Below are 23,132 nucleotides of genomic sequence, written 5' to 3' on the forward strand. Positions count from 1 at the left end.
TTCTTGCCCTAGGTCTGCCTCTTCAAAGGCCAGCCACAATATGGCTGAGGCATGTAGGTACTGTGCGTTGGCATTAGCCTTAAGTGGGGTGGAGTGAAGGCGAGGCTGTTTCCTGTAGCAACCTGCATGTAACTTGGAGGGAAGAGCACGGGTTGCAGAAGGGAAGAGTTTGGAGGAGGCACTTGGAAGGCTCTCTGCATGCATATGGTTGGAATGCTAGCCGCAGTTGCAGCCTCTCTTAATAAATGGCCAATTTTGTTTTACAAGCTTGGAGTCTTTCATGTTATTACCCAGCAGGTGTTACATGAAACATTGCCAATCCTCCTGGGCCATGCCTCCCAACAGTCTTGGATTTCTCAGGGATCTCACTTTGACCCTTAAAGCCCCTCTTGCTTGTAGGTCACTTTGCCCCAATCCCTCCATTTGATGGCATGTGACATGGTGCACTGGCTCGCAGCACCAGTCAGGGTTGGCCCATTTGCCTCTCCGTGTCTATCTACGAGCGGTGGATGGGCCAAACCTGAGTGGCACTGCATCCCACTTTCGCTACTTTGAACTGCTGAGAGGTATGCCCTTAGCTGGCCCAGTGCCTAGGGAGCACAAACTGCACCCTATCAGCCAGCGGAAGAGCTGCTGGCAGCGTACACTCCCCAGGAACCTCTCCTTACAACTGCCAATCCCAGGTTGTCTTTTGAAATCACGTTTTATCCCTTCATTTCCTGAATAAGGAGTAAGACTATAATCTTCTGGACATAAATTTTCCAGCCATGCTGTCTGAATGTGTTTTTGTTAATGATTTAGTATAAGTTGTCCCTGAAATGTCCCAAGGAGCCACTGTAGCATTAACAATGCATTAGAGATCAATTGGAATAAATTATAGGGAAGATAGTTGAAGTAACCTCAATCAGGAACAGTGGGAAGCTGACATACATGCTCTGATTATGATATGAACTGCACAAGAACCCATCAGCTGTCCATGTCTCCAGTCTTCACCCCCATTAGTAGATTTCTTTATCATCCATTCTTTCACTGATTGTCACTCACAGTCGCGTGAAGTTTGCTGCTTAGAAGTTCAGGTGGACAAGGAGGAGAATAAAAAGTATTTGAAAGGTGAGTCCATTTCCTGGCTAGGGTAGCAGGCAACAAAATCTACCCTTTTAGTAACCTGTTATTTCCAGCTGCAGACACATTAAGTCGCAGTGAGGACTGTTTCTAAATAGCCCTTTGAATGACAATAAAATATGGTGCAATGAAAGCCTCTGAGCTGTCTTTCTCAGCCTCGATCCTCTTTCAATTTTAACCGTTAACTTTAAGGAAAAGGGATAGAGTTACCAAGGTGGCACATGCTTTCATGGGTGGGAAAAAGTGGGAGGGGATCCCCCAAGTCAATAGTGGGAAGGCCAATATGTCTCAAATTTCCTTTTGTTGAATGAGAATATGAGCTACTGGTCATTTTTGGTTGGTTGCTGAAGGATTGTGTGAAAGACGTAATCTGCACAGAAGGAAGTGTGCCACCTTTGTTGATTGTTATACTCCAGAGTCAGTTGTGTTCCCTGTATAAATCTATTTTCTCTAGAGAATAAAAACATTGTGCTTACGGTGGATGCATCATATGAAGGAACACAGAAAACAACTATGGACTTGGATACTTTCCGCTTTCACTGCATAAAGAGTTGGGAGCCAATACTAAAAGCCAGGCTGCAGGTAATATCCTCTGTTCGTTATCATTTGTTACAACTCTCCCACACATTTACAGTGGATCAGAGCTGCTCATTTGTTCAACAGATTTGAAATGTTTCCTGCTTCCAGATAAAACAGTTAAATTCCCCCTCCCCCAGTGTGTTTCAGATACAGAAGAGAATGAAGACAATTCGGATGACTCCTTAACAATACCCTTGACATTACTTGCGGTGGGACAGAAAGTGAAAGTAGGCCTTCCTGTAGAAAAGGTGAGGGTGTCGTCATTTACATTGACTTTTGCTGAAGGGAGCAAAGATAAAGGTCGGTTGAATGAATAAAGGAAAATAACTGTTAAGCATTATAGCAATTGGTAATCTGTTTAATTTATCAATAAACTAGTGGGGTGGACAGGAAGCTGGGATAAAATTATCAGGTTATTGAGGCTTTGTAGATGCTATGCTGTCTCGGAGAGTTCACTGTCTTTAGAGTAGTGACGTTTTATTGGTCTGAGCACTGTTGGGACGTCCCTTTACGAAGATGATGAATAGGGGTGGGTGTGCCCAAAACTAAGTTTCCTGAGCAGCAGGAGTAGAGGTGCTCTCCGGCCAGCTGGATATTTTTAATCTTAATTTAAAAATGTTTGGCTGATTGACATTTGTGTCACCCATCATCCCTGGAGCTGGCTAGGTGACTGCTCCTCCAGTTCTAATAGACCAGGCAGAGATAGAGGAGCACCAATCCAACCATCTCCTCTTACTCTGCCAGCGGGGACCGTGCTTCCTCTTCCAAACCTCATGGCAGTCTTGGGGTGAGGCTAAGGAGTGAAGAAATTAATCCCTCAGGAGCCTTTCTCCCAGGGAGAAGGGAAAATGAAAATATTTCTGACTCCCTCTGGATCCCCCCATCCCTAGGAGTCTCAGTGTTCCCCTCTTCAGCAGGCCTTGACTTCTTTCTTATCTTTAGCAGCCTTTTGGTGGGACCTAGTGATTTATATCCCTTCTCCCTCTTCCTGGTCTTCAGTGGACTGGCTGGCCCCCTTCCTCTAACATTTGTCTTGGTGTGAGGGGAAGCCTGGTACTGCTGCTCAGGCTGCTCCACCACTCCATTTGGGCATCCACAGGGAGGCGGGTGGCCTATCCCACTCATTCGGCAGTGGAACCAGAAACAATGCTGTCAGTTCCACTGCTGCTGAAACTTCAGGCTGCCTAGAACATCTGTTGGGGGCAGTAGGCTTATTTACTGCCCTTCTCCTTCTCCTTCCCAATGATAACAGAGGAGGAGGGTGGGAAGCCATTTATCTCCGAAGACACGGAGATTGGGGAGTGAAAAACCATCCCTCTCACTAAATCACCATTGTTCATTTATTGAAATCTTACCTGTCTTTTTAATATTGTAATTCTTTGCTTTTAGGGTACAAAGTTGGAGCTGCAGGTCCAAGTAAATGATTGGTAAGAAATCCTCTTTCTCCATAAAGTTCTTATTGCTTCTTGGGGCAGCTAATTCTAAAGCACTTGAGAGGAGAGGCAATTCTTGACTTAATCCTAAGTAACACACACAACTCAGTTCAATAAGTCACTATAGTAGAGCCACTGTAAGAGGGACCACAATGTAGTAAACATCCTTGGGGAAAATCATAACATAAATGAACACCATGACATTAAGTGGAAAAGGAGAATTTGAAAACTATGAGGAACCTAGTCACAAAGGCCCTAAAGTGAATGAGAAAATTAAAATCCTTCGTCTCAGCACAGAGCCTTCTTAAACATACCACAGCAGAGTCAGAGAAGCAGGAAAGCAATAGAAAAAAACGGATAGGATTTAAAAAGCAAGGTTCAAGAGGTTATTCAATGCAAATAGCTATTTTCCAAAACAAGAAATCCGGCCCAAGTGAAGCCAATAGAAAGGAGCACTAACTAGGGAAAGTAAAATGTTAGGATGCATGAAGAACAGAAAATACAGAGCATAGTATATTACAATAACATCCGTCAATCATGCAGCCTCGCATGGAATCCTGTGTTTGGTTCGGGTCACCATATCTCAGAAAAGATGCATAGCAGATATAGCAGGGGTGCTGGTGTGAAACCTAATTAGAGGCATGAAGAGATTTCTCTCCAGCTTATCTTTCAATGACTGAAATACCAGATATGCTTGGAGAATAAGGTTGTTGTCAGGCTGGTCCTGCCAGATATGTGCTGAAATTCCATTCATCTCACTGGACTTTCTAGTGAAAAACAAAGATAGGTTTCCAAGACAACGCAAAAGCGTGAAGAGGCTAATGTCAGTTTGCTCTGAGAATGTGGGACTGGTTTGTGTGTCTATAAATCTGAATGGTGAATCATGATTTTTTATAGAACTTAGTTGCTGAAAATGTATGTTGCAATTTTAATAAGCTAATCTGGGCCTGTGTGATTACATATCATTATGTATGTTCCAGCCCAGAAACTCTAGATGTGCGTTTAGGGTACAATCTGTGTGAAGAGGAGCAAGATTTCTTGCAGAAAAGGAAGAAGGTGGTTGCTAGTGCCTTGAAAAAGGTTCTTCAGCTGAGGAGAGATCTGCATGAGCATGAGGTTTGTGAGTCAGTCAGTCCTGTGACTGGGGTGAGGTTATGGGAGAGGAAAATATATTTCAGATCTGGTGAGTCTGAATCTGTGCCATTCCCAGTGAATTTCATCTACAGCCCTTCTATGTTGCAGGCAAATCCATCGATTTTAATGGAGCTGGAACAGAACACCAAAGTGCTGTATTTAAAAATGATTAAGGATCTTGGAATTATGCACACTGAGTAGTGTTTAAAAATGCTGCCTTGTATGTCATGCTTTAACATTAGGGCTGGCCGAAAATGGGAAGTGTAGTCCAGCCAGGGACCCTGGTCCATAGAGGAGAATGGGGGCATGAGGCCCCAGAAATTCAACTCCCATAAGACATTCTGCCTGCACTTCTGAATTGAAATTTTTCTGGTTTTGATTTTTCACAAAAAGTTCTTGTTGTTCCACAGTATCTGCTTTGCTGCTAAGAACCAGGATGAATTTAACACTTCCCTTTCTAGATGTGTTTTTGTTAGAGTTAAGTAACTAATAAAGAATAATTTCATTTGATGAATGTACTGTTTCCCTTGCTCTTAGCTCACTAAGCAGACCATGACTTCCTTGAATTCTTTCATTATTAGATCTTTTAAAAATTTTCTTGATGCTAAGGGACAAATTCTTATCTGGTATAAATCATCACAGTGCCAGTGATAATGGGTGAGGAGAAGAAGGAGACTTTGCATGTTTATTCAAAATTTTAAACTTTTTTAGGGTTCAGTTGAGACTAATGGAACCCCAACATACCTTTTGAGGTTCACTCCTCACTAACATCAATGAATAAGATGACTCTCCTGAGGACTGACTAAACGTTGGTTCTATTTAAGCATTCTCCAAGAATATCCGCTGACTCCAACCCCAGATCTTCAGTTGTCTTTTCTGGGTAGGCAGGTAGCTAAATGTTAAAGTTAATGTTTGTTTTCAACAGATCCCAGTGATAGCTGTCATGGCAACAGGAGGAAGTGTCAGGGCAATGTCAGCAATGTATGGCCACCTCTTAGGTCTCCAGAAGCTGAATCTCTTGGACTGTGCTACATATCTCACTGGTACTTCTGGCTCAACATGGTGAGGACAAGAGAGGGGCTTTATTTATTTATTTATTTATTTATTTTTAATTACAGCTCCAGAATGGCTGTGACTCTGACATTTCAGTGCAGTGACAAATGCTTGTAACTTGTTTAGATCCTTGAATGCTCCTAATCCATTGCTAAAACTTGGAGTTGGCTTTTAAAACAATTTCAATTTAGGACTGCTAAATCTCTCCAAGTTTTGTCCCTTTTTTCAACCCCTCGCTTCTAAAACAACACAAATCATTGTAGAAAGCCTTAGAACCTATAAACACAGAGGTTCTACTTGCCCTCACACAGAGATACTCTGTTCTTCCCCATCACTTTTGTATATTCCCAGCCTAAGGCTATGTTTACACTTCTGCCAGATTGATGCACCACCGATCGATGCACTGGGGGTCAATTTAGTGGGTCTAGTGAAGACCCGCTAAATTGACTGCAGGTCACTCTCTGATCGACCCTGTACTCCACCTGGAATGAGAAGGGTAAGGTAAGTCGATGGGAGTGTGTCTCCCATTGACCCAGTGTGGATGTAGACACTGCAGTAAATCAACCTGAACTAAATTGACTCCAGCTATGTTATTCACGTATTTGGAGTTGCATAACTGAGGTCGACTTACCATGGTAGTGTAGACATAGCCTAAGTCATGTATATAAACAGAGGCTTCCAATCCTGGCCCTGCCACTGACTCTTTGGTAAATTTGGGGAAGTCACTTAGGATTGGAACTGACCACAGAATGACAGTTCTGTTTCTCAGCAACTTTTGAAGTTTTGAAATTTGGTGTCATTCTGCGCTGGGCCAAAAGCAAAACCTTTTGACGATTATTGTGAAAATGGAATTATATTGAAATGTCTGTTTTTGGATTGAAACCTGATTTTTTTTTTTTTTTAGGTGGTGGAGTGTTTAGGTCACTGGCTTGGGAGACCCAGGTTCAAGTCCCAGTTCTGTCTAAGTTAGAACAGTTTTTCATCCCAGATCACACTGAATCAGGCAGGGACTTTGAATCGGGGTCTCCTACAGCGCAGGCCAGAGCCCTAACCAGGCTATAGACTATAAGAAAGCACTCTCTCTGTCTCACTTTCTTCCTTCTCCTTCCTGATGAAAACCAGCAAAACTGATATGGCTTCATGAAACGTTTTGGCTTTGCTGAAACAGCATATTGCAGTGAAAATTTCATTTTTGTCATAAATGTTCCAACCAGATGTATTTAGGACAGGAATCCTGCTCCCGGTGCAGTCAGTATAAACCCTGCACTGAGTCCAAGGGGTTAGGAGCAAATGCTTAACAACTCTCTGGGTTTCTCCATCGGCAAAATAGGAATAGCAATTCTGGACATGGGGTCCAATCCAAGCCCTCAGATCCAAACACCCCCAAGTTCTTCGAGGAACACTGGATCTGGATCTGAATACTGTAAACCAAGAACATCCATAAATAATTCTCACCTGCTTCATAGGAGTGTTGTGAGGTTTAATTCATCAAAGTTTGTAAAGTGCCTTGATGTCCTTGAGTGGAAGACACTAGGTAAATGCAGTGTGTTTTTATTATTAAACCGATTCTTGTTTTGTTAACATCACCTCTTTGCTTCAGGACCATGACCAACCTGTACAAAAATAGTGACTGGTCACAGAAAACTCTGGAAGGGCCAATCAGTCTAGCAAAGAAACAGGTGATGAAGTGCAAGATGAATGTTATTTCCATGGAGCATCTGAAGCATTATCACGAAGAGATGATTAAGAGGGCAAAAGAAGGACACATGTCATCTTTTACAGAGCTGTGGTCACTTGTTCAGGAAGCGTTTTTACATGATGAGGTATGTACCTGCTATGCCATAGCTAAGGAAAATGATTTCTCTGTTTCTTTGAGCCTTTAATGACAATGTGGTGCGTGCAAACATATAGTCTCCTAAAATATAACTGTTCAGAAATAGAGGTGGATAAAGTTCATCAAAGTGCCTAAGTCCTATGTTCAAAGGTGACTTAAGATTTTCCAAAGCCTCTAGTGATTTTGAGTGCCTCAGTTTTTGAGTGATCAACTGATTTTTGAAAGGTGCTGAGCAACCATCCTCTGAAAATCAGCCACCTTTAAAGGTGTCTGCAGTTGGGCGCTCAAAAGCCGAGTCATCAAAATCACTAATAACTTCTGGCAAATTTGCCTCTGCCTCATTAAAGATCAATAGGAGTTAGGTGCCTAAATCACTCAGATGCTTTTGAAAATGTTACCTGGTGTAAAAAAAAATCCAGGCAGAGATTTGGAGGCCACTTCTGAAAATGTGTCCAATAGATTCATGCATTTGGTATTAACACATCTATTTATGCTGCCCAGGTAGTCTCTGTTGGCAGCTTCTTCTTACTGCATTTCAGATTGTTTGTTTCAATTTTCCTTATGCTCTTTGTGATATTTTGTTTCTCTTTCATTAGCCAGAGGAGAGTAAACTGTCAGACCAGCGCAAGGCTGTGGATCAGGGTCAGAACCCCTTGCCTCTCTATGCAATCCTCAACGTCAAAGCGGAACAAATCAGCACTTTTAAATTTAGAGGTAAGTGTTCCAAGCTTTACCCTTGTTTCTGAGATCAGTTCCTTATGGGTCAGAGAAGCTAAAGAGATTTTGAGAAGGGAAAAAATCCCCTCCTGCTCAGCACCAGTTCTGGAAAGTTCACCTTTTACTGGAGTGAGAAAGGAATTTGTCCTTACCTGGGAACTGCTGGGTGCTCATTACTTTTGAAGACGAGAGATGATTTAGTGGATAGGGCACTTGGACATGGACAGGGAACTTGGATGTAGACTCAGGAGACTGGAGTATAGTTTCCAGGTGGGCCACAGACTTTCTGTGTAACCTTGGGCAAATCACTTAATGTACCTTGTGTCTTAGTTCCCCATCTGTAAAATCAGAAGAGTACTTCTCTACTGCCCTTGGATACTACTGTGAGGAGGGCCATATAAATATCTAAACAGGCAATGATCTGATCTTATTTAGGAGCCTGTATCTGGGCTTTGAAGTCCAATGTTAGGCGCACATTTTTTGAAAATCTTGGCGTTAGCATCTGTGATGGTTCTCAGCATGCTCAGGAATGTGAGTCACCTTGCTAAGCTTGTTAAGCGCCAAAACAGTCTCCCATGGGCTATGCCAGCACTTATTTTGCCTCGCAGCTTAACATTAGGTTCACCCCAGTCCCTCACCCCCCATTTGAATCATTTCATTGTAGAGTCCAGCCCTTATCCACTGAACACTCATAGAAATACTAGGTATTCTGTCCCCAAGGGAACTGTGTGCACAGCAGCTTGTCTGATTCAACCCAGGACCAGTTCTTGTATAACATCACAGCACTGAGATTTATAGTGAAAACAATCCATCTTAAGTTTATTATCAAAGGTTAAGATTTAAGAGATAGTGAGTAAGGATAATGGAAACAGAAAGATTACATATAAAACAAAATCAATACCTGCTTTCTAGAGACTAAACTTAACTTTAACAGAGTAGCCATCAGTCTAAAAGCAGTCTTATGTCACCTAAATGTTCTTTACCGTGTTTCCAACCAGGGCAGATTGGGATCCCATTTTCACAAATGTAATTGCATTGCCTTCCGCAAGTGCAGGATCAAGGGGTGTCCTTTTGTCTTCTCCTTATATCCCCAAAGTTCATTGTTCCCAGAGTCAGGACAACTCCCTGTGGTTCAGTCTCTGATGTCTTGCCTCCCTGTTGACTTTTCATCTCCCTGTTGACTTTCTATGTAAATAGGGCTTCAATTGTGTTGACTTACAATGCTTAGTTTACACATGAAACAAGATAGATGAGATCAGTCTAAAAGCAGTCTTATGTCACCTAAATGTTCTTTACCGTGTTTCCAACCAGGGCAGATTGGGATCCCATTTTCACAAATGTAATTGCATTGCCTTCCGCAAGTGCAGGATCAAGGGGTGTCCTTTTGTCTTCTCCTTATATCCCCAAAGTTCATTGTTCCCAGAGTCAGGACAACTCCCTGTGGTTCAGTCTCTGATGTCTTGCCTCCCTGTTGACTTTTCATCTCCCTGTTGACTTTCTATGTAAATAGGGCTTCAATTGTGTTGACTTACAATGCTTAGTTTACACATGAAACAAGATAGATGAGTGAATATATACCCTTTGTCTGGAAAAAAAAACCCATTTGTCAACCATACTTTGATTCAGACTTTAGGAGCATGTTTTCATTATGGGGACGTAACTTTTTACATAATAGCCACACAGACGTTTCACAGTGATATTAATGATCAGCATGATCCTGGCTTTCATGTAAGATCTTACATGACATGGTTTATGGATAAACACCATAAAAGCGGTGTGTTGGGGCAGTGAGTTTGTCAGGCCTGTTAGGAGTTTCTGTTACACAACAGTGAACTCGTTGCCAGTTGGCACCAATTGGCCTCTATGTCAGAGTATCCAGATTCATTCAACCCCGGGCTTCCACCCAGGGCTTCATCAATGGGTCTCTCAACTCTTATCTGGAGAGACAATATTCTCCTGAGATGAGAAACCAATTTAGTCTCCATGTACATCATCTCAAAATGTTAATGAAGAGGGTAGTAGGGCTTATCATATACAAGCTACTGTCAGCACAGAGGAGCTGGGAGGAGCAAAATTGTTTGATTTATGAATTGCTTTATCCATCTGTGTAAGTCTCATTTTCTTTTCCTACTCTCTTAGCATTATAATAAAAACCTTGTGTGTCAATCCTTTTGTAGAATGGGTGGAGTTCTCACCTTACGAGGTGGGATTTCAGAAATACGGAGCCTTCATTCGATCAGAAAATTTTGACAGTGAGTTCTTCATGGGGAGGTTGGTGAAGAAGCTTCCAGAGTCTCGGATCTGCTTTCTGGAAGGTGACCTATTATTCATGGAATATAGCCTAATGAAAAAACTATAGAGAACATAAATATGGGACTGGCTAGCCACTGGCCTATATATTGCAGTCCTAAACAGCCAGACTCCTAGGGTCAAATTTACCCAGATCCAATTGAGTCGAGTATTGCCAACCTTGAAAGTTCAAAAATCATGATTCGGTCTCCCTAAAATAATGAGAGTTTAAAAAAATTATATTGTGTTTTTGATCTATCTTTTGATTTTTGAACTCCCCTTGCCCCCTCCTCCACTGACACAATCAGAGTTGCCAACTCTTCCAAATACAGAGTTGACTGGTTTTGGCTCTTGCAGAGATTCCAGCTTTTCCTCAAACCCCAAATTTCTAAATAATTAATTCTGCACCCTGCAGCCCCACATCTACCCACCTCCCAGCCCAGAAATGTATTATGTACTTACCAGCTCCCACATCTATTCGACCCCACCAGCCCCCACACCTGCCCATCCTGTAGACCACCAATTAGTGATGCATTCCCAGCCCTTCATCACTTCTGTCCCACCATTCCCACATCTACCCCTTGCCCATCTGTCTACCTCTGGTCCTCCTGCAGCTCCAGGGATTCTTCACCCCCTTCCCAGAGCTGGTGGCACAGGGATGGAGGGGGAGAAGCAGCCAACAGAGCCAATCTATTTTTCACGGGAAGGGGAAGGGAGAAGGAAGCAGAATCACCCTGAGCTGCTGGGGTCTTTCTGCTCCCTCCTCTCCTGTGACAATGGTGTCAGCTTTCCCCTGCCCTACCCCCAAACGCCTCTTGACTCTTAAGGGGAGAGGGCCATCATTAGTTGCTCTTCCCCAGGAGGCAGGCATGTGGTGAAGGCAGCCAATCAGAATGAGTTCCCCTCTTTAAGCAGGGCTGAAATCCATGCAAGGGCAGGAGCTTCTGGCATCACTAACTGACTCCACTAGGGGCTAAAACTGTCTTACTCTCATTGCAAGAGATGGCAACACTGACAGTCGCACCATGATTGAGTTTGGCCTCTTATGTGTGTGCATGGAGGGAACACACCCTGCATTGAGGGCACAAGAAGTGGGAGCTCCTTGCACCCAATACACCTACACAAGTCCCCTCACAATCCGATCCTGTACCTGTCAAATTCCCATCAAACAGATACATGCCTTCATTTATAAATAGAAGTAATAACACTTGATTAGATAATCCCCTCTTGGGTGCTGGTGATTTCATGCAAGAGAAAAACGTGCTGTTGGGGAGCAGCAGATGTCTCTGAGTCTCATTTACATAGTAAATGCTGCCCCTGTGAGGTCTCTGCAGTGCTGTGATAGCCATCTCTCTTGAAACAGTACCTGGAACCATGCTAGAAGTGCCACAGCTGAGGCGAGCTCCGTATGTGCTTCTGTTGCTAAGGCCTTATTAGCCCTTACACCTGGTGGAGCTCAATGCTGTTCCTCAACTGCCCTCAACACCAGGCTGCTCCCACAGTCCCAGACACCTTGCTTCTGTGCCTCATGCCTCCCAACTGCCATCCTAGCATCCACCCCCAAATCTTCCCCTGTTGGTGCCCTCCCACTCTCTTCAGCCCAATGGAAAGAGCAACAACAGCGACACCCCTAGCAGATATTACTCTTAATAGATTCACTGCCTTGTGCTCTGCTGGTCTATTACTGACTCAAAGATCAGTTCACAGAAGGGTCTTAGGTTCATTCTGCTTCATCACACCTTTTTGTCAATATTCTATACTCTCTATCTCCACTAATACACAAGGGCATTAGAGGACCTCTTTTGGGTGGGTGAAGTCTGTACTTAGCTGCCCTCCAGTAGAGTGAGAGAATGCAATGCTCACCAGCATCTGAGGAGGAGCTTTTCTTGGCTGAGCTCTGCCAATCTTTGTAGCTGAAGTCCCAGATTTGCTCTTCTATCTAGGGCACTATGTTACAGCACAATCAACTCAGACTACTTAATTATACTCAACATGGGTGCTTGTAAGTAAAAATTCATGACATTTTTATCCAGATGAGATAAACCACTGGTTAACTTGAGCTGATATGGTGTTTCTCTCATGTGGTTGGACTTACAGGTATCTGGACTAATGTTTTTACTCGGAATTTGCTGGATGGCTTATACTGGTCCTCAAATTCAGATGAATTCTGGGACCACTGGGCCAAAGACATGGTAGATATGGGTAAGAGTTTAAAGCGTTTTAAGATTAACATATATTCTTGCCTTAACTGACCGCATAGTTCCCATTATCAAGGAGAAGATGCATTTCTGCTACTTCTGCTAATGGACCTTCACAAACTCTCTAAACACCAGTGCATTACCTGTGTTCTGTCATTCCACTGTGGTTACCAGTGGATCCCCCAGTATGGTTTTCACTTATATCAGATTTACTCCAATAGCATTGTGATAGTATGGGAGTCTTCCCCTTGTGACAGAAATGGGTTCATTCTGCACGGCGGCCATGTAGGACTCTGATACCAGTATATTACAGTGTAACCTTTTGTCTGCCTCTTCCTCAGCTGACCAATATTGTGTTGCCATTGTTTTATATTCGGTAATGGTGCTGGGTCAGTAGCACTGCCCTTCCCTTATTTTTGTGTCTTTTAAACAATTGAAATGGAAACTCTTGTAAAGATTATTGAAATCAAATAGGACCAAGAATCCTAAAGTGCTAGTATCATCCTACTAGCCAAAAACAACTTTTCACTCAGCTTTCCATTCACCTGGTGACCCTTCCAATCTCATCCTGTTGAACCCAGCCATATTTAAGTGCTAATTTAAAATGTTTTGATTAGTTTTAATTTTGCTCTCAAACCACTAGTTCACTTCAACTGTGACTATGCAAAGGTTGGGGCAATTGGTGATGTCAGGCTGTCAGCACGGCTATGAAGCAAGCATGTCATCTGAAAGACTAGAAGTTGGAAATTGTTCTTTAAATAAAAAAGAATCAAATATGGTCAACTGTTTCATTAAAGTGTGTGTGTGAGAGAGAAAGAGCTTGAGAGGTGCACAGACAAAGAAACAAGAAGAGCGTTGACCCATGAAGTAGACAGAGAGGGTGATTAGCCCAAGAAAGGAACATTCCATATTCTTTGTCAAAGTTATCTCTTACCCCCCCTTTTTCTATTTCCCAGCTAGAGAAAAGAATGCTTCTGATGACTCTTCCATTGTCATCAAGTCTTCATGTTCCACATCAGGGAACCTTTGTGAAATCTTTAATGACATTCTAACCACCCGCCCGCTACTTGAAGAGAGTCATAACTTCTTGAGAGGCCTAGAATTTTACAAGGACTATCTCCAACAGAGAGGATTTATTGACTGGAAAGGTAACGGCAACTAAACATTAGCTGCACTTTTGAGGTATCACCTCAGGTCAAGGGATACGACTAATGGCAATAATAAAAACGTAACAAGTCATTATGTGTTAGAGATGAGTGAATGGGTCAGCTGAAAATATGAATCTGCCGGTATATGCTGCCTTTGTGCCTGGTGAACCAGCCACTCTGGGACCTTATCCCTGGAATTCAGGCAAGAGGATGAGGTTGATCCCTGTGCACCTCCAAGCTCCTTGCAGGTTCTGGCTCCCACCTGTCTAACTCTGGCTGCCACTGTACCCTCAGCCTTGCTGGCAGTGGCAGATCCTTCTGCTGCTGTTGTCAGTTGGATTTAGGTAGAGCCCACAACATGCTACGTGTTTTCCAAATGCACAACATGAGAAAGACCCTGTCCCAAAGAGCTCACATCCTAAGAAAACCAGCAACATCTGAAGTGTAGGGGGAGAGGGATAAACCATACAATCAAATAAACAGTATCAACGAGCATTATCAGCTGGAATATTTGTGAAGGCAACCTAGTAGGAATGGGTCTTGAGGAGGGATTTGCAGGAGGAGAGCATAGTAGCGTTGCAGATTAGTTCAGGGAAGGTGTCCCATGCATAAGGCGTGGCATGGAGGAAAGCACACAGTCTGTGGCAGGAAAAGTGAACAATTGATCAGGTGTTGCAACCTCTTTTTGCTACTTCAGTGAAGCCAAAAAAAGGTTAGGTCCAAGAGCCCATCTTTAGAACAGAGGCAGGAGGAGAGGTCATCTACATGTGCATGAATGATATAAGAACATAAGAATGGCCGTATTGGGTCAGATCAAAGGTCCATCTAGCCCAGTATCCTGTCTTCCAGCAGTGGCCAATGCCAGATGCCCCAGAGAGAATGAACAGAACAGGTAATCATCAAGTGATCCATCCTCTGTTACCCATTCCCAGCTTCTGGCAAACAGAGGCTAGGGACACCATCCCTGCCCACCCTGGCTAATAGCCATTGATGGACCTATCCTCCATGAACTTATCTAGTTCTTTTTTGAACCCTGTTATAGTCTTAGCCTTCACAACATCCTCTGGCAAGGAGTTCCACAGGTTGACTGCATTGTGTGAAGAAATACTTCCTTTTGTTTTAAATCTGTAGCCTATTTGGTGACCCCTAGTTCATGTGTTATGAGTTATAAGGGTAGGCTTTCTAGGTTAAAGGTGCAGTTTATTTTATTTTAAAAAGTTTTCTTTAGTTTAGACCTACTTGAAAACCTCAGGCCTGGGTTTAACTTGACTTTTTTACCAGCCAGGTGGTGGTTGGAGAGGGAAGAAGAGCGCTCATGAATGGCCTCATTTTTGCTGTGGTAAATTTGTGAAATGAGAACAGGGAATTTCACACTGTGAAATAATTAATGATTCCAGTTGACTCCCTTGAGGGATTTTAATGGGAAAGATTTATTTAAAGCTCTTTTTGAGTTTGAATATATAAAAGGGGACTCTCCCAATGAAGTGCTTACTTTAATTCAGATTTCCAGTGAAAAGTAAGTACAGGACACTTTCAACACAGTGATATGCAGATGGGGGTTTGGGTTGGGGGTGGAATTTTAAATTAATAATATACACCCAACCAAAAGGAACTGAAATGTAAACCCCTTCCTGCTTTTGGTGTGTGAATCAGCAAGTGACTTTCCCTCATTAAATCAGGATCTTGAGTTTCTAGCAGCCCTGAATGTCACATTTTTACAGAATTATTTGCTAATTTTAACAGTGGGATATGGAAACATAATTTATTACTTCAAGATGCTGTCAAAGATGCATTCCAAAATGTGGAACACTTTACAGTTATTATACATCTTTTAAATCAACTCTGTTGTATGATTCTATGGCAGACAGGTCAGCAAAAATGAAATATGCTAAAAAATACATAAAGCAGCTGTGTGATCTAGCTGTTAACTCCTGCTTCTGACTACAAACTAGTCAGGACTCCAGGGTTCTGTTCCTGGCTTTGCCATTCACTCATTTTGTGACCCTAGGCAAATCATTTAGGATCATATTCTGATATCTTTACTCATGCTGAATAGTGCCTTACTCCCAGGGAGTAAGATAATGCATTTACCACCAGGGAATGGTAATAGACTTAGAATGGGGAAGCCAAATGGACTGGACTACTGGTGGTGTGCTACTCAAGATATCAGGATCTGGGCCTTATATCTCTGCACGCTGCAGTTTACCCCTCTGTAAAATCCATCCAGTAATATTTGCCTACTTTTTAGGAATAGTGAGGCTTAATTAATTTTCATAAGTACTATAAGATCCTTGGATAAGAGATGCTATACATTTGAAGTATGATATTTGTTGCTGTTAGAAACATAAGAATGCAAGAAAAGGTAACTTGCAAATATTTGGATTTGAGAATTACACTAGACAGGCTACATTCTGATTTTCAAGCAGAGAGAAGGATCTCTTGTTCTGAGATTGCAAAAACAAAAGTTGTTCAAAAGACGTTCTCTCCCATGTGATATATTAAAACAGAGAATGGAGAAGAGGTAGGAAGGCAAGACAGGAGAAAACCACTCTAGACGTTGTTATGTTGTGAAGAGCAGTATTAAAAGAAACTAGTTGAGGGGTCAGATATAGAGGGAACGTAACCTCAGGAGGCAATTATGGGGAGTTGAAAAGCATGTTACAACAGTATTAATATTACTGCAAGATATCACTTAATACTCTCTTCTCTTTTTGTTTTTTCTTGTTCTTAGAAAATAGTCCATTGTTCCTAGTGATACATTGATTAAAATGCAGTTATTTTTCAGACACTGTGCTGGACGTATCCCCTAACAAACTGACTCCACGGGAGAAACATCTCTGCCTAATAGATGTTGGCTATTTCATTAACACCAGTTGCCCACCGCTTCTCAAGCCAGAGAGGAATGTGGATGTCATCATCTCACTTGATTACTCGATGGGCAATATGTTCCAGGTGAGACGATTCAAATTCACTATTGCTTGTAGCACTGATGGCACTTTTCCTACAAGGCTTGCCTGCCATTTTTATTTTGTTTTTAACAGTACAGGATTTGGACTCAGTAGTCCGAAGTCCACTATCACAGTTGTACGAAAGAGAAGTAACTCCTGATATCAGAAAATTAATACCCAGGTAGAATTGTTATAGGCAGTTGCTGAATTAGGTCCAATATCTTTTGCCACCAAACTAAACAGTGTTTAGTTAATAAACACCAAGAGGGTCCCACTATTTTCCCCTTCATGGGAGAGAAAACTAGTCAGAATGGCCAAAACACCAGTAAAAATGCACAGAAAAGGTATAATCCAACAAAGCCTATCTCCAGTTTACATCAAGAGCCTCCCCTGCATACATGGTTTCATGAAAAAATGAGGTTAGCTATTATGTTTTACATCTTTAATAGGAATGTGAGAATTAGCCTGCTTTTTCCTTCCATTCTGACAGTGAGTGGCTCCATATGTATGGCACAGTCATTTCCATGTTGGATTAATGCACAGTGAACTGCTTAGAGTTACATACATAGACCGCTGGAAAATTCAGTCATTCCAGAGCATAGAAGCTCAGATATTTAGTGTTCCTTGCAAGGAGTGTAGTAAATCTTTGCTCCACAGACTACACTAGATACTAGCTCAGGGGTGGGCAAACTACGGCCTGTGGGCCCGATCCAGCCTGCGAGCAGTTTTAAGCTTGCCCGAGAGCTTCTGCTGGAGAGCAGGGTTGTGGGGCTTGTCCTGCTCCGGCACTCCACCCGGGCAGGGGTGGCTTCAGGCACCAGCACGCCAAGCACGTGCCTGGGGCGGCAAGCCGCGGGGGGCGCTCTGCTGGTCGGCACGAGGGTGGCAGGCAGGGTGCCTTCGGTGGCATGCCTGCGGAGTGTCCGCTGGCATGGATGGACAGTATGGGTGAGCTTGAAACAAAACCTTGGCATTGAACATCCCTCTCTTGATAATGGACTGAACAAAAAGCTTGGCTCAGACATTTCTGTACTTCTGGCAAATTCAGATGTGTCCTATGTCTAATAGAGAATAATTGTAACCCTTTTTCTCTCTTGCCACAAGCCCCTTTCATTACTCTGTGTGGGGTTTGTTTGTAAAGTATGGATGGGATTTTCAAAACACTCAGGGTTGGCCTAATTCTGCCCCCACTAAAATCTAGGCTAAAACTGCCACCAACTGCAATGGAAACAGAGTTAAGCCAGTGCTGGAAATTCCCACCCTCTGAGGTTTAATAACATGGAGGCTTTTGTCAGACAGCTGTATAGGGTGTTTGTATCATTCAGTATTGTGCCTCGTGTGGTTTCAGAGTAATTCAGTGTCACTTGTTACAGGAAAGCCCGAGTCTAGTCTTTTTGGGGGGGGTTCTAATGTGGTCTTATTCTGTGTCTAAGCAGCAATTAGAGATGACATACAGATATTGCAAAATGCAAGGAATCCCATTCCCCAAAATTGAGCTGAGTGAGGAAGACAGGAAGAATCCCAAGGAATGTTACATGTTTTCAGAGGCAGAGAACCCCAGAGCTCCCACAGTGCTCCACTTCCCATTGGTGAACAACACTTTCAAGGAGTACAAGGAACCTGGTAAGTTCATTGTCCACAGGAAACAATCATTTTACTACACTTTGTGTGACCCGTCTTCCCACATCTGATTTCCCATTTGTCCTGTTCACCTGTGTTATGTCCTCCCTGGGCTGAGTCCCTGGTTTTTGACTGCACTCTCCAGTGACTTAACATATAACAGCAAAAGCCTCGACAGAGCCAAGTTTGAGCAGACACCTGGAGATTGATGCAGACTATCAAACAATGTCAGAGTAAATGATGCTCTGTGGCTTTTGCATGTGAAAAGTGTGGAGGGGGCTGGGTTGTAGTGGGAGATGGGATAAGAGAATTTTTGGCTGACTCAGCTAGAATTCTCCCTGGACTCTGGGGGAAGAACATATTAGAGTAGCAGCTCCACCCCTTGTAAATGGGCTCTGCTCTCCTCTGACACTCCCATGACCTACGGGGAGGCAAGCACCACCTCTAGCACCGCTCATTCTCTGCACCAAGATTGTGCTTAAATCTCTGTAGATATTTAGTAGCAGACTGTTCCCTCAGAAGGTGCCTTGAAATTGATGCCTTAAGCCGCAAAAGACACTTTAAAGCTAGAAGGATTTAGTAGGTATCCAGTTTTCTAAACAGCTGTGGGACACCCTGAAAAAAAGCAACAGGCAATGTTGTCTGTGCAGACATTCCAATTGTAAACACTCAGACCTTTTAAAATAATGAATTGATTCTATTCAACCTTGGAATTATTTGCCTTTCCCAGTGAGGATGCTGAAGCCAGCCAGGCTTGAAGTTTCTAGCTGCAGCCCTTTTGAGCTATCGGAGTGCAAAATTTCAAATCTGACCTGAAGCAAACTGGGTTTTTTAGATGAGTTCGCAAAGAAAAATACTCTAATAGTTAAATCGATTCTGTTCAAGCTTTGCAGAAAAATTCATTTGCTCTGGGACAACTGCATGGAAAACTTCTCCCCAGAAGGAATGTTTGAAGAAAGTTATGAGCAACTAAAAAATAAGCGGTTAAGAAAAATGTCTCCACTGTTACTATCATTTACCATGGAACACTAATACTAGTGTTAAACACAGGATAAACAGACACACTGTGACTAAATCCGGTTTAGAAACTTTACAGGTTAGTAATCAACATATTAGGAAGAAGGCTGGAGCTGGTCCATGGGGACAGAGAAAGCTTCACAGAGTAATGCTCGTTCAGGCAAAGCTGTTGAACACAGCATAGCAGGTCAAACAGAGGCTTTCACAGTTCACTTAATGAAAAGCAGCTGAGAGTATGTGGAAGGAATGCAGGAGTTTAGCTTCTCAGTGTCCGAATCCCAAACCTGTGAGTTATGAGTCATACGTGTTTGCCTCCAAAGAGTAATTTATTCATAGATCTGGGCTTCAAGCTGACAGGACAACTGTAAAAATGTGCATTTGGGGAATGGGAGGTCTAGTGATTTCAACTTTAAAGGTGGTAATTTTCATTTCTGGCTGAGTGGGAGACACCCCAGAGAGCTTTTTATTTAATCATTTGATTTTGGCTAGGTGGCCAGTTTTGAAAAGCTGGCCCTTTAAAATGAAAATCCTGCATTTGTATGCTCAAAACAAGCAGTGGCATCTACAATGTAGGTGGTTGGCATAGAAAATGTGGCTTATGATGCTAGAGCACTAAAAGATCCTTTTGAGGCAAAGTGTTAGCTCATCACCAGAAATTCTACATAGTATTATTCAGTATCCCTAGCCTGGAAATCAAACTTACAGGAAAAACTGACAATCCAAGTTAGAGTGTGGAAGGCAGCTGATACTTCATGCGCATAGTGTAGGTGTCAATTTCACATGGCTCAGGTGGATATTGCAGATAACATCTCATGTACGGCCTGTTTAGAGATCTAGCAGAGATCGTACAAAATTAGACTGATCTGGGCAGGTTGCTTTCAGGCTGCAAATAAATTAGATTCTCTTGCAAAATGAGAGGAAGGAAGCGTAACTCCAAACTCAAAAACATAAATATTTGGTTTCTGTAGTCCTTGGATGCAGTAAACAGGATTTCCTGATATTAAGTGTTAAATAAATAATAAAACATTGGAATGTTGGATACTGGCACATTTGGGCTATGGTGTTCAACTGGAGAATGAAGATGTGATCCCTGATGGCTGGAGGAAGGCAGATTGATATACAGAAGACTCCCCGCCCCCTTCCACTCTTCCATGTGCGACTGGCTTGGACTCTGTTGGTTTATTTTTTTTTGCCTCCTGTGGCACTGCATGGATTTACCTGCTGGCAGAATTTGACTCATATGGCCTGAATTTCAGCGGTATTGAGCACCAGCAGCTCCTGCTAATTTGAGCAGGAACTGTGTGCAAGGACGGGGCACTTGAGAATCAGGCCAGTAGTGTTCAGAAAAGGCCTATAGGCCTAATTCTGCACTCAGTGTAATGTCAAGCCAGAGCATTGAAATTAATGGAATTACTTTATATTTATGCCAGTTTAACTGAGAGGGGAAAAAATTGGCCCACTGCCTCTGATGTATTTTTGTTCCTTCTCGGCTTTTGACATTGGTTTGTCATCCGGTTTAAAGTCAGAGTTTGAAATGCAGACGTATTATACTTAGCTTCATCAAAAAACACCTATTTATGCCTGCAGGATACCCACAGAGTTAGAATCCCCTTTTGACCAATCATACTGCTCCATTTATACTAGCCCTCATCTAATGACCAGTAGGACTTAACAGAAAATGTTCACTGTTATTGCTATTGAGAATGTTATGTGTGCCAGACACACATTTTCCTGTCTTTCATATTCAAGATTCAGCTCACAGTGGTGGCTTTTCTCTTCCTCTGCAGGGGTGAAGCGCAGTCCCTTGGAGATGAAGGATGGTGATATAAATTTGACCAATAACTCACCATATTATTTTACAAAACTGATGTACTCTGCTGAAGACTTTGACAAACTGGTGAATCTGAGTAGCTACAACATCCTCAATAACAAAGACCTGATTCTACAGTCCATCCAGAGGGCTATGGCATGGAGGAGAACCAGCATGAGTGGACGTTTACCCACCAGTTCTGAAGTTCAATCTGCCTAGGCAGTATTTCTGCATTATCTACCCACTGTAGGTTACAGTGTTCTGCCAATATCTTACCGGAGGCACTGCTGATTACCTATTACATTGTATGAAGTGGTACGGCATCTGTGTATTGCTCATCTTGTCCATTTCAAATTGTCTTAGCTGTAAACAAGTTTTATTAAAAAAATCCAGTTTTTGCAGCCATACCAACCTCAGGCTGTGTTCTTATAAGCGCTGAGCATGGGGCCTGGTTAGTGGTTGGTAGGAGACCTCCCAGGAAATCCAGTGGTAGTTCAGTGAGTTACACTCTTCTCTCAGTGGCTGGGTTACTACAAAAAAATAATTTTCCCTCCACCCCTTCTTGTCAACTGTTAGGAATGAGCCACATCCACCCTAATTGAATTGGCCTCGTTAGTACTGATCCCCCCGCCCCCTTGGTAAGGCAACTCCCATCTTTTAATATGCTTGATATTTATACCTGCCTACTTTTTTCACTCCATGTAGGTTTTAGCCCACGAAAGCTTATTCCCAAATACATTTGTTTGTCTCTAAGGTGCCACAAGGACTCCTTGTTGTTTTTGCTGCTACAGACTAACGTGGCTACCACTCTGAAACTCTTCTCTCAGTACTAAGCCACTGCCCCCTCCCCGCCATCCCCTCATGGTGTTGCGGGAATGTTGTCAGAGGTGCGGAGTTTGGGATGATACATTACAAACAAAAGCCCTGACCACTTGCGGTCATGAAAAGCCTGATTTTCAGAGGTCTGGAGCACTTGGATCCCTTTAACTTAAATGGGAGTTTATGTGGGCTCAGCACTGGAGACCAGGTATTACAAGAGTAAAAAGAGTTAGGGTAGCATGGCCAAATTCTAATGGGAGAATTCCATTCTACCTACCTATGTTCCCCTTGTGGCTTAGTGGAAAAAATAGTCATTCCTTCCATTCCCTCAAACAAATGGGCACAGAAATGGTGTCACATTCTACCATCCAAGATCAGATACATTTCAGTGGTGCGTGAAATAAGCTTTAGAGAATTAGTAAAATGATTTTGAGACTCTGCTGGTGGAAACATGCTATAGTGTAAATTATTTTTATTAACTACTTTGTGTGTGATGCTTTTAAAGAATATCATGGGCCAAATTCAGCCCTGAAATAAGTGGCTGTAATGGAGACATGTCTCAGTCACTTTTACTGGGCCAAGAAGACATAAGCCTAGATGTTCTTATTCCTTTGTACAAACTGAGCTCAGGGCAAAGTTCATACAGAATTGAGTAAACAGTTATGGCATTTTTTACACAGGAAATTTGTTCTTTACAAAACCATTGCCTATAACATCTTATGCAAAGTATTTTTAATAGGTGGGAATGGAGAAATATTTAACATTTAGCCAAAATAAAAAAGGGAAAATTCTTCATACCGCTTTGCTGAAAGAAAAACAAAAAAAACTTAGTCTGGTTTTCATTTAATTATGAATACACTGAAGAATGTGACTTGGAACTAGGGGGACAGACTTTGTAACCTTTCTGTACATTCAAACGATGTTGAAAATTTTCTGAACAGAACACACAGCATTTAAAAACCAGAGCTTCAGCTGGGGCACATCAGCATAGTGCTACAGAAGTCAAAGGAGTTACAGTGACTTATACTGGCTTAGGATCTGATTCTGTCATAAACAGATAGTTAAGGGCAGGGCCGGCTCCAGACCCCAGCGCGGCAAGCACGCGCGTGGGGCGGCCCTTTCCCGGGGGGGAGGCGGCAGATTGGGCCGGCGGACCTGCCGCAGTCATGACTGCGGACGGTTCGCTGGTCCCGCGGCTCGGCTGGACCTCCCGCAGGCATGACTGCGGCAGCTCAAGCGGAGCCGCCGGACCTGCGAACCGTCCGCAGCTGCGGGAGGTCCAGCCGAGCCGCGCGACCAGCGGACCCTCTGCAGTCATGCCCGCGGGAGGTCCGCTGCTCCCGTGGCTCCGGGGCGCCTCCCGCACATGACTGCTTGGGGCGGCCAAAAAGGTAGAGCCGCCCCTGGTTAA

General features: G+C 43.0%; 1 protein-coding gene across 1 annotated transcript in view; it reads left to right on the forward strand.

Moving 5' to 3' along the window:
* The window catches only part of PLA2G4B (phospholipase A2 group IVB), a 33,606-nt gene extending 12,485 nt beyond the window's left edge, over positions 1-21,121 (forward strand). The window contains 14 exon segments of the mRNA XM_039534379.1: positions 1,047-1,110; positions 1,577-1,704; positions 1,839-1,949; positions 3,091-3,128; positions 4,115-4,250; positions 5,194-5,330; positions 6,922-7,148; positions 7,756-7,869; positions 10,050-10,187; positions 12,259-12,363; positions 13,316-13,507; positions 16,293-16,459; positions 17,889-18,078; positions 20,880-21,121. Of these exon segments, the coding sequence (XP_039390313.1) occupies positions 1,047-1,110; positions 1,577-1,704; positions 1,839-1,949; positions 3,091-3,128; positions 4,115-4,250; positions 5,194-5,330; positions 6,922-7,148; positions 7,756-7,869; positions 10,050-10,187; positions 12,259-12,363; positions 13,316-13,507; positions 16,293-16,459; positions 17,889-18,078; positions 20,880-21,121 (1,989 nt within the window).
* The last annotated feature ends 2,011 nt before the right edge of the window (positions 21,122-23,132 follow it).

Source organism: Mauremys reevesii, linkage group 4 (genome assembly GCF_016161935.1).
Source record: "Mauremys reevesii isolate NIE-2019 linkage group 4, ASM1616193v1, whole genome shotgun sequence".
Classification (NCBI taxonomy): Eukaryota; Metazoa; Chordata; order Testudines; family Geoemydidae; genus Mauremys; species Mauremys reevesii.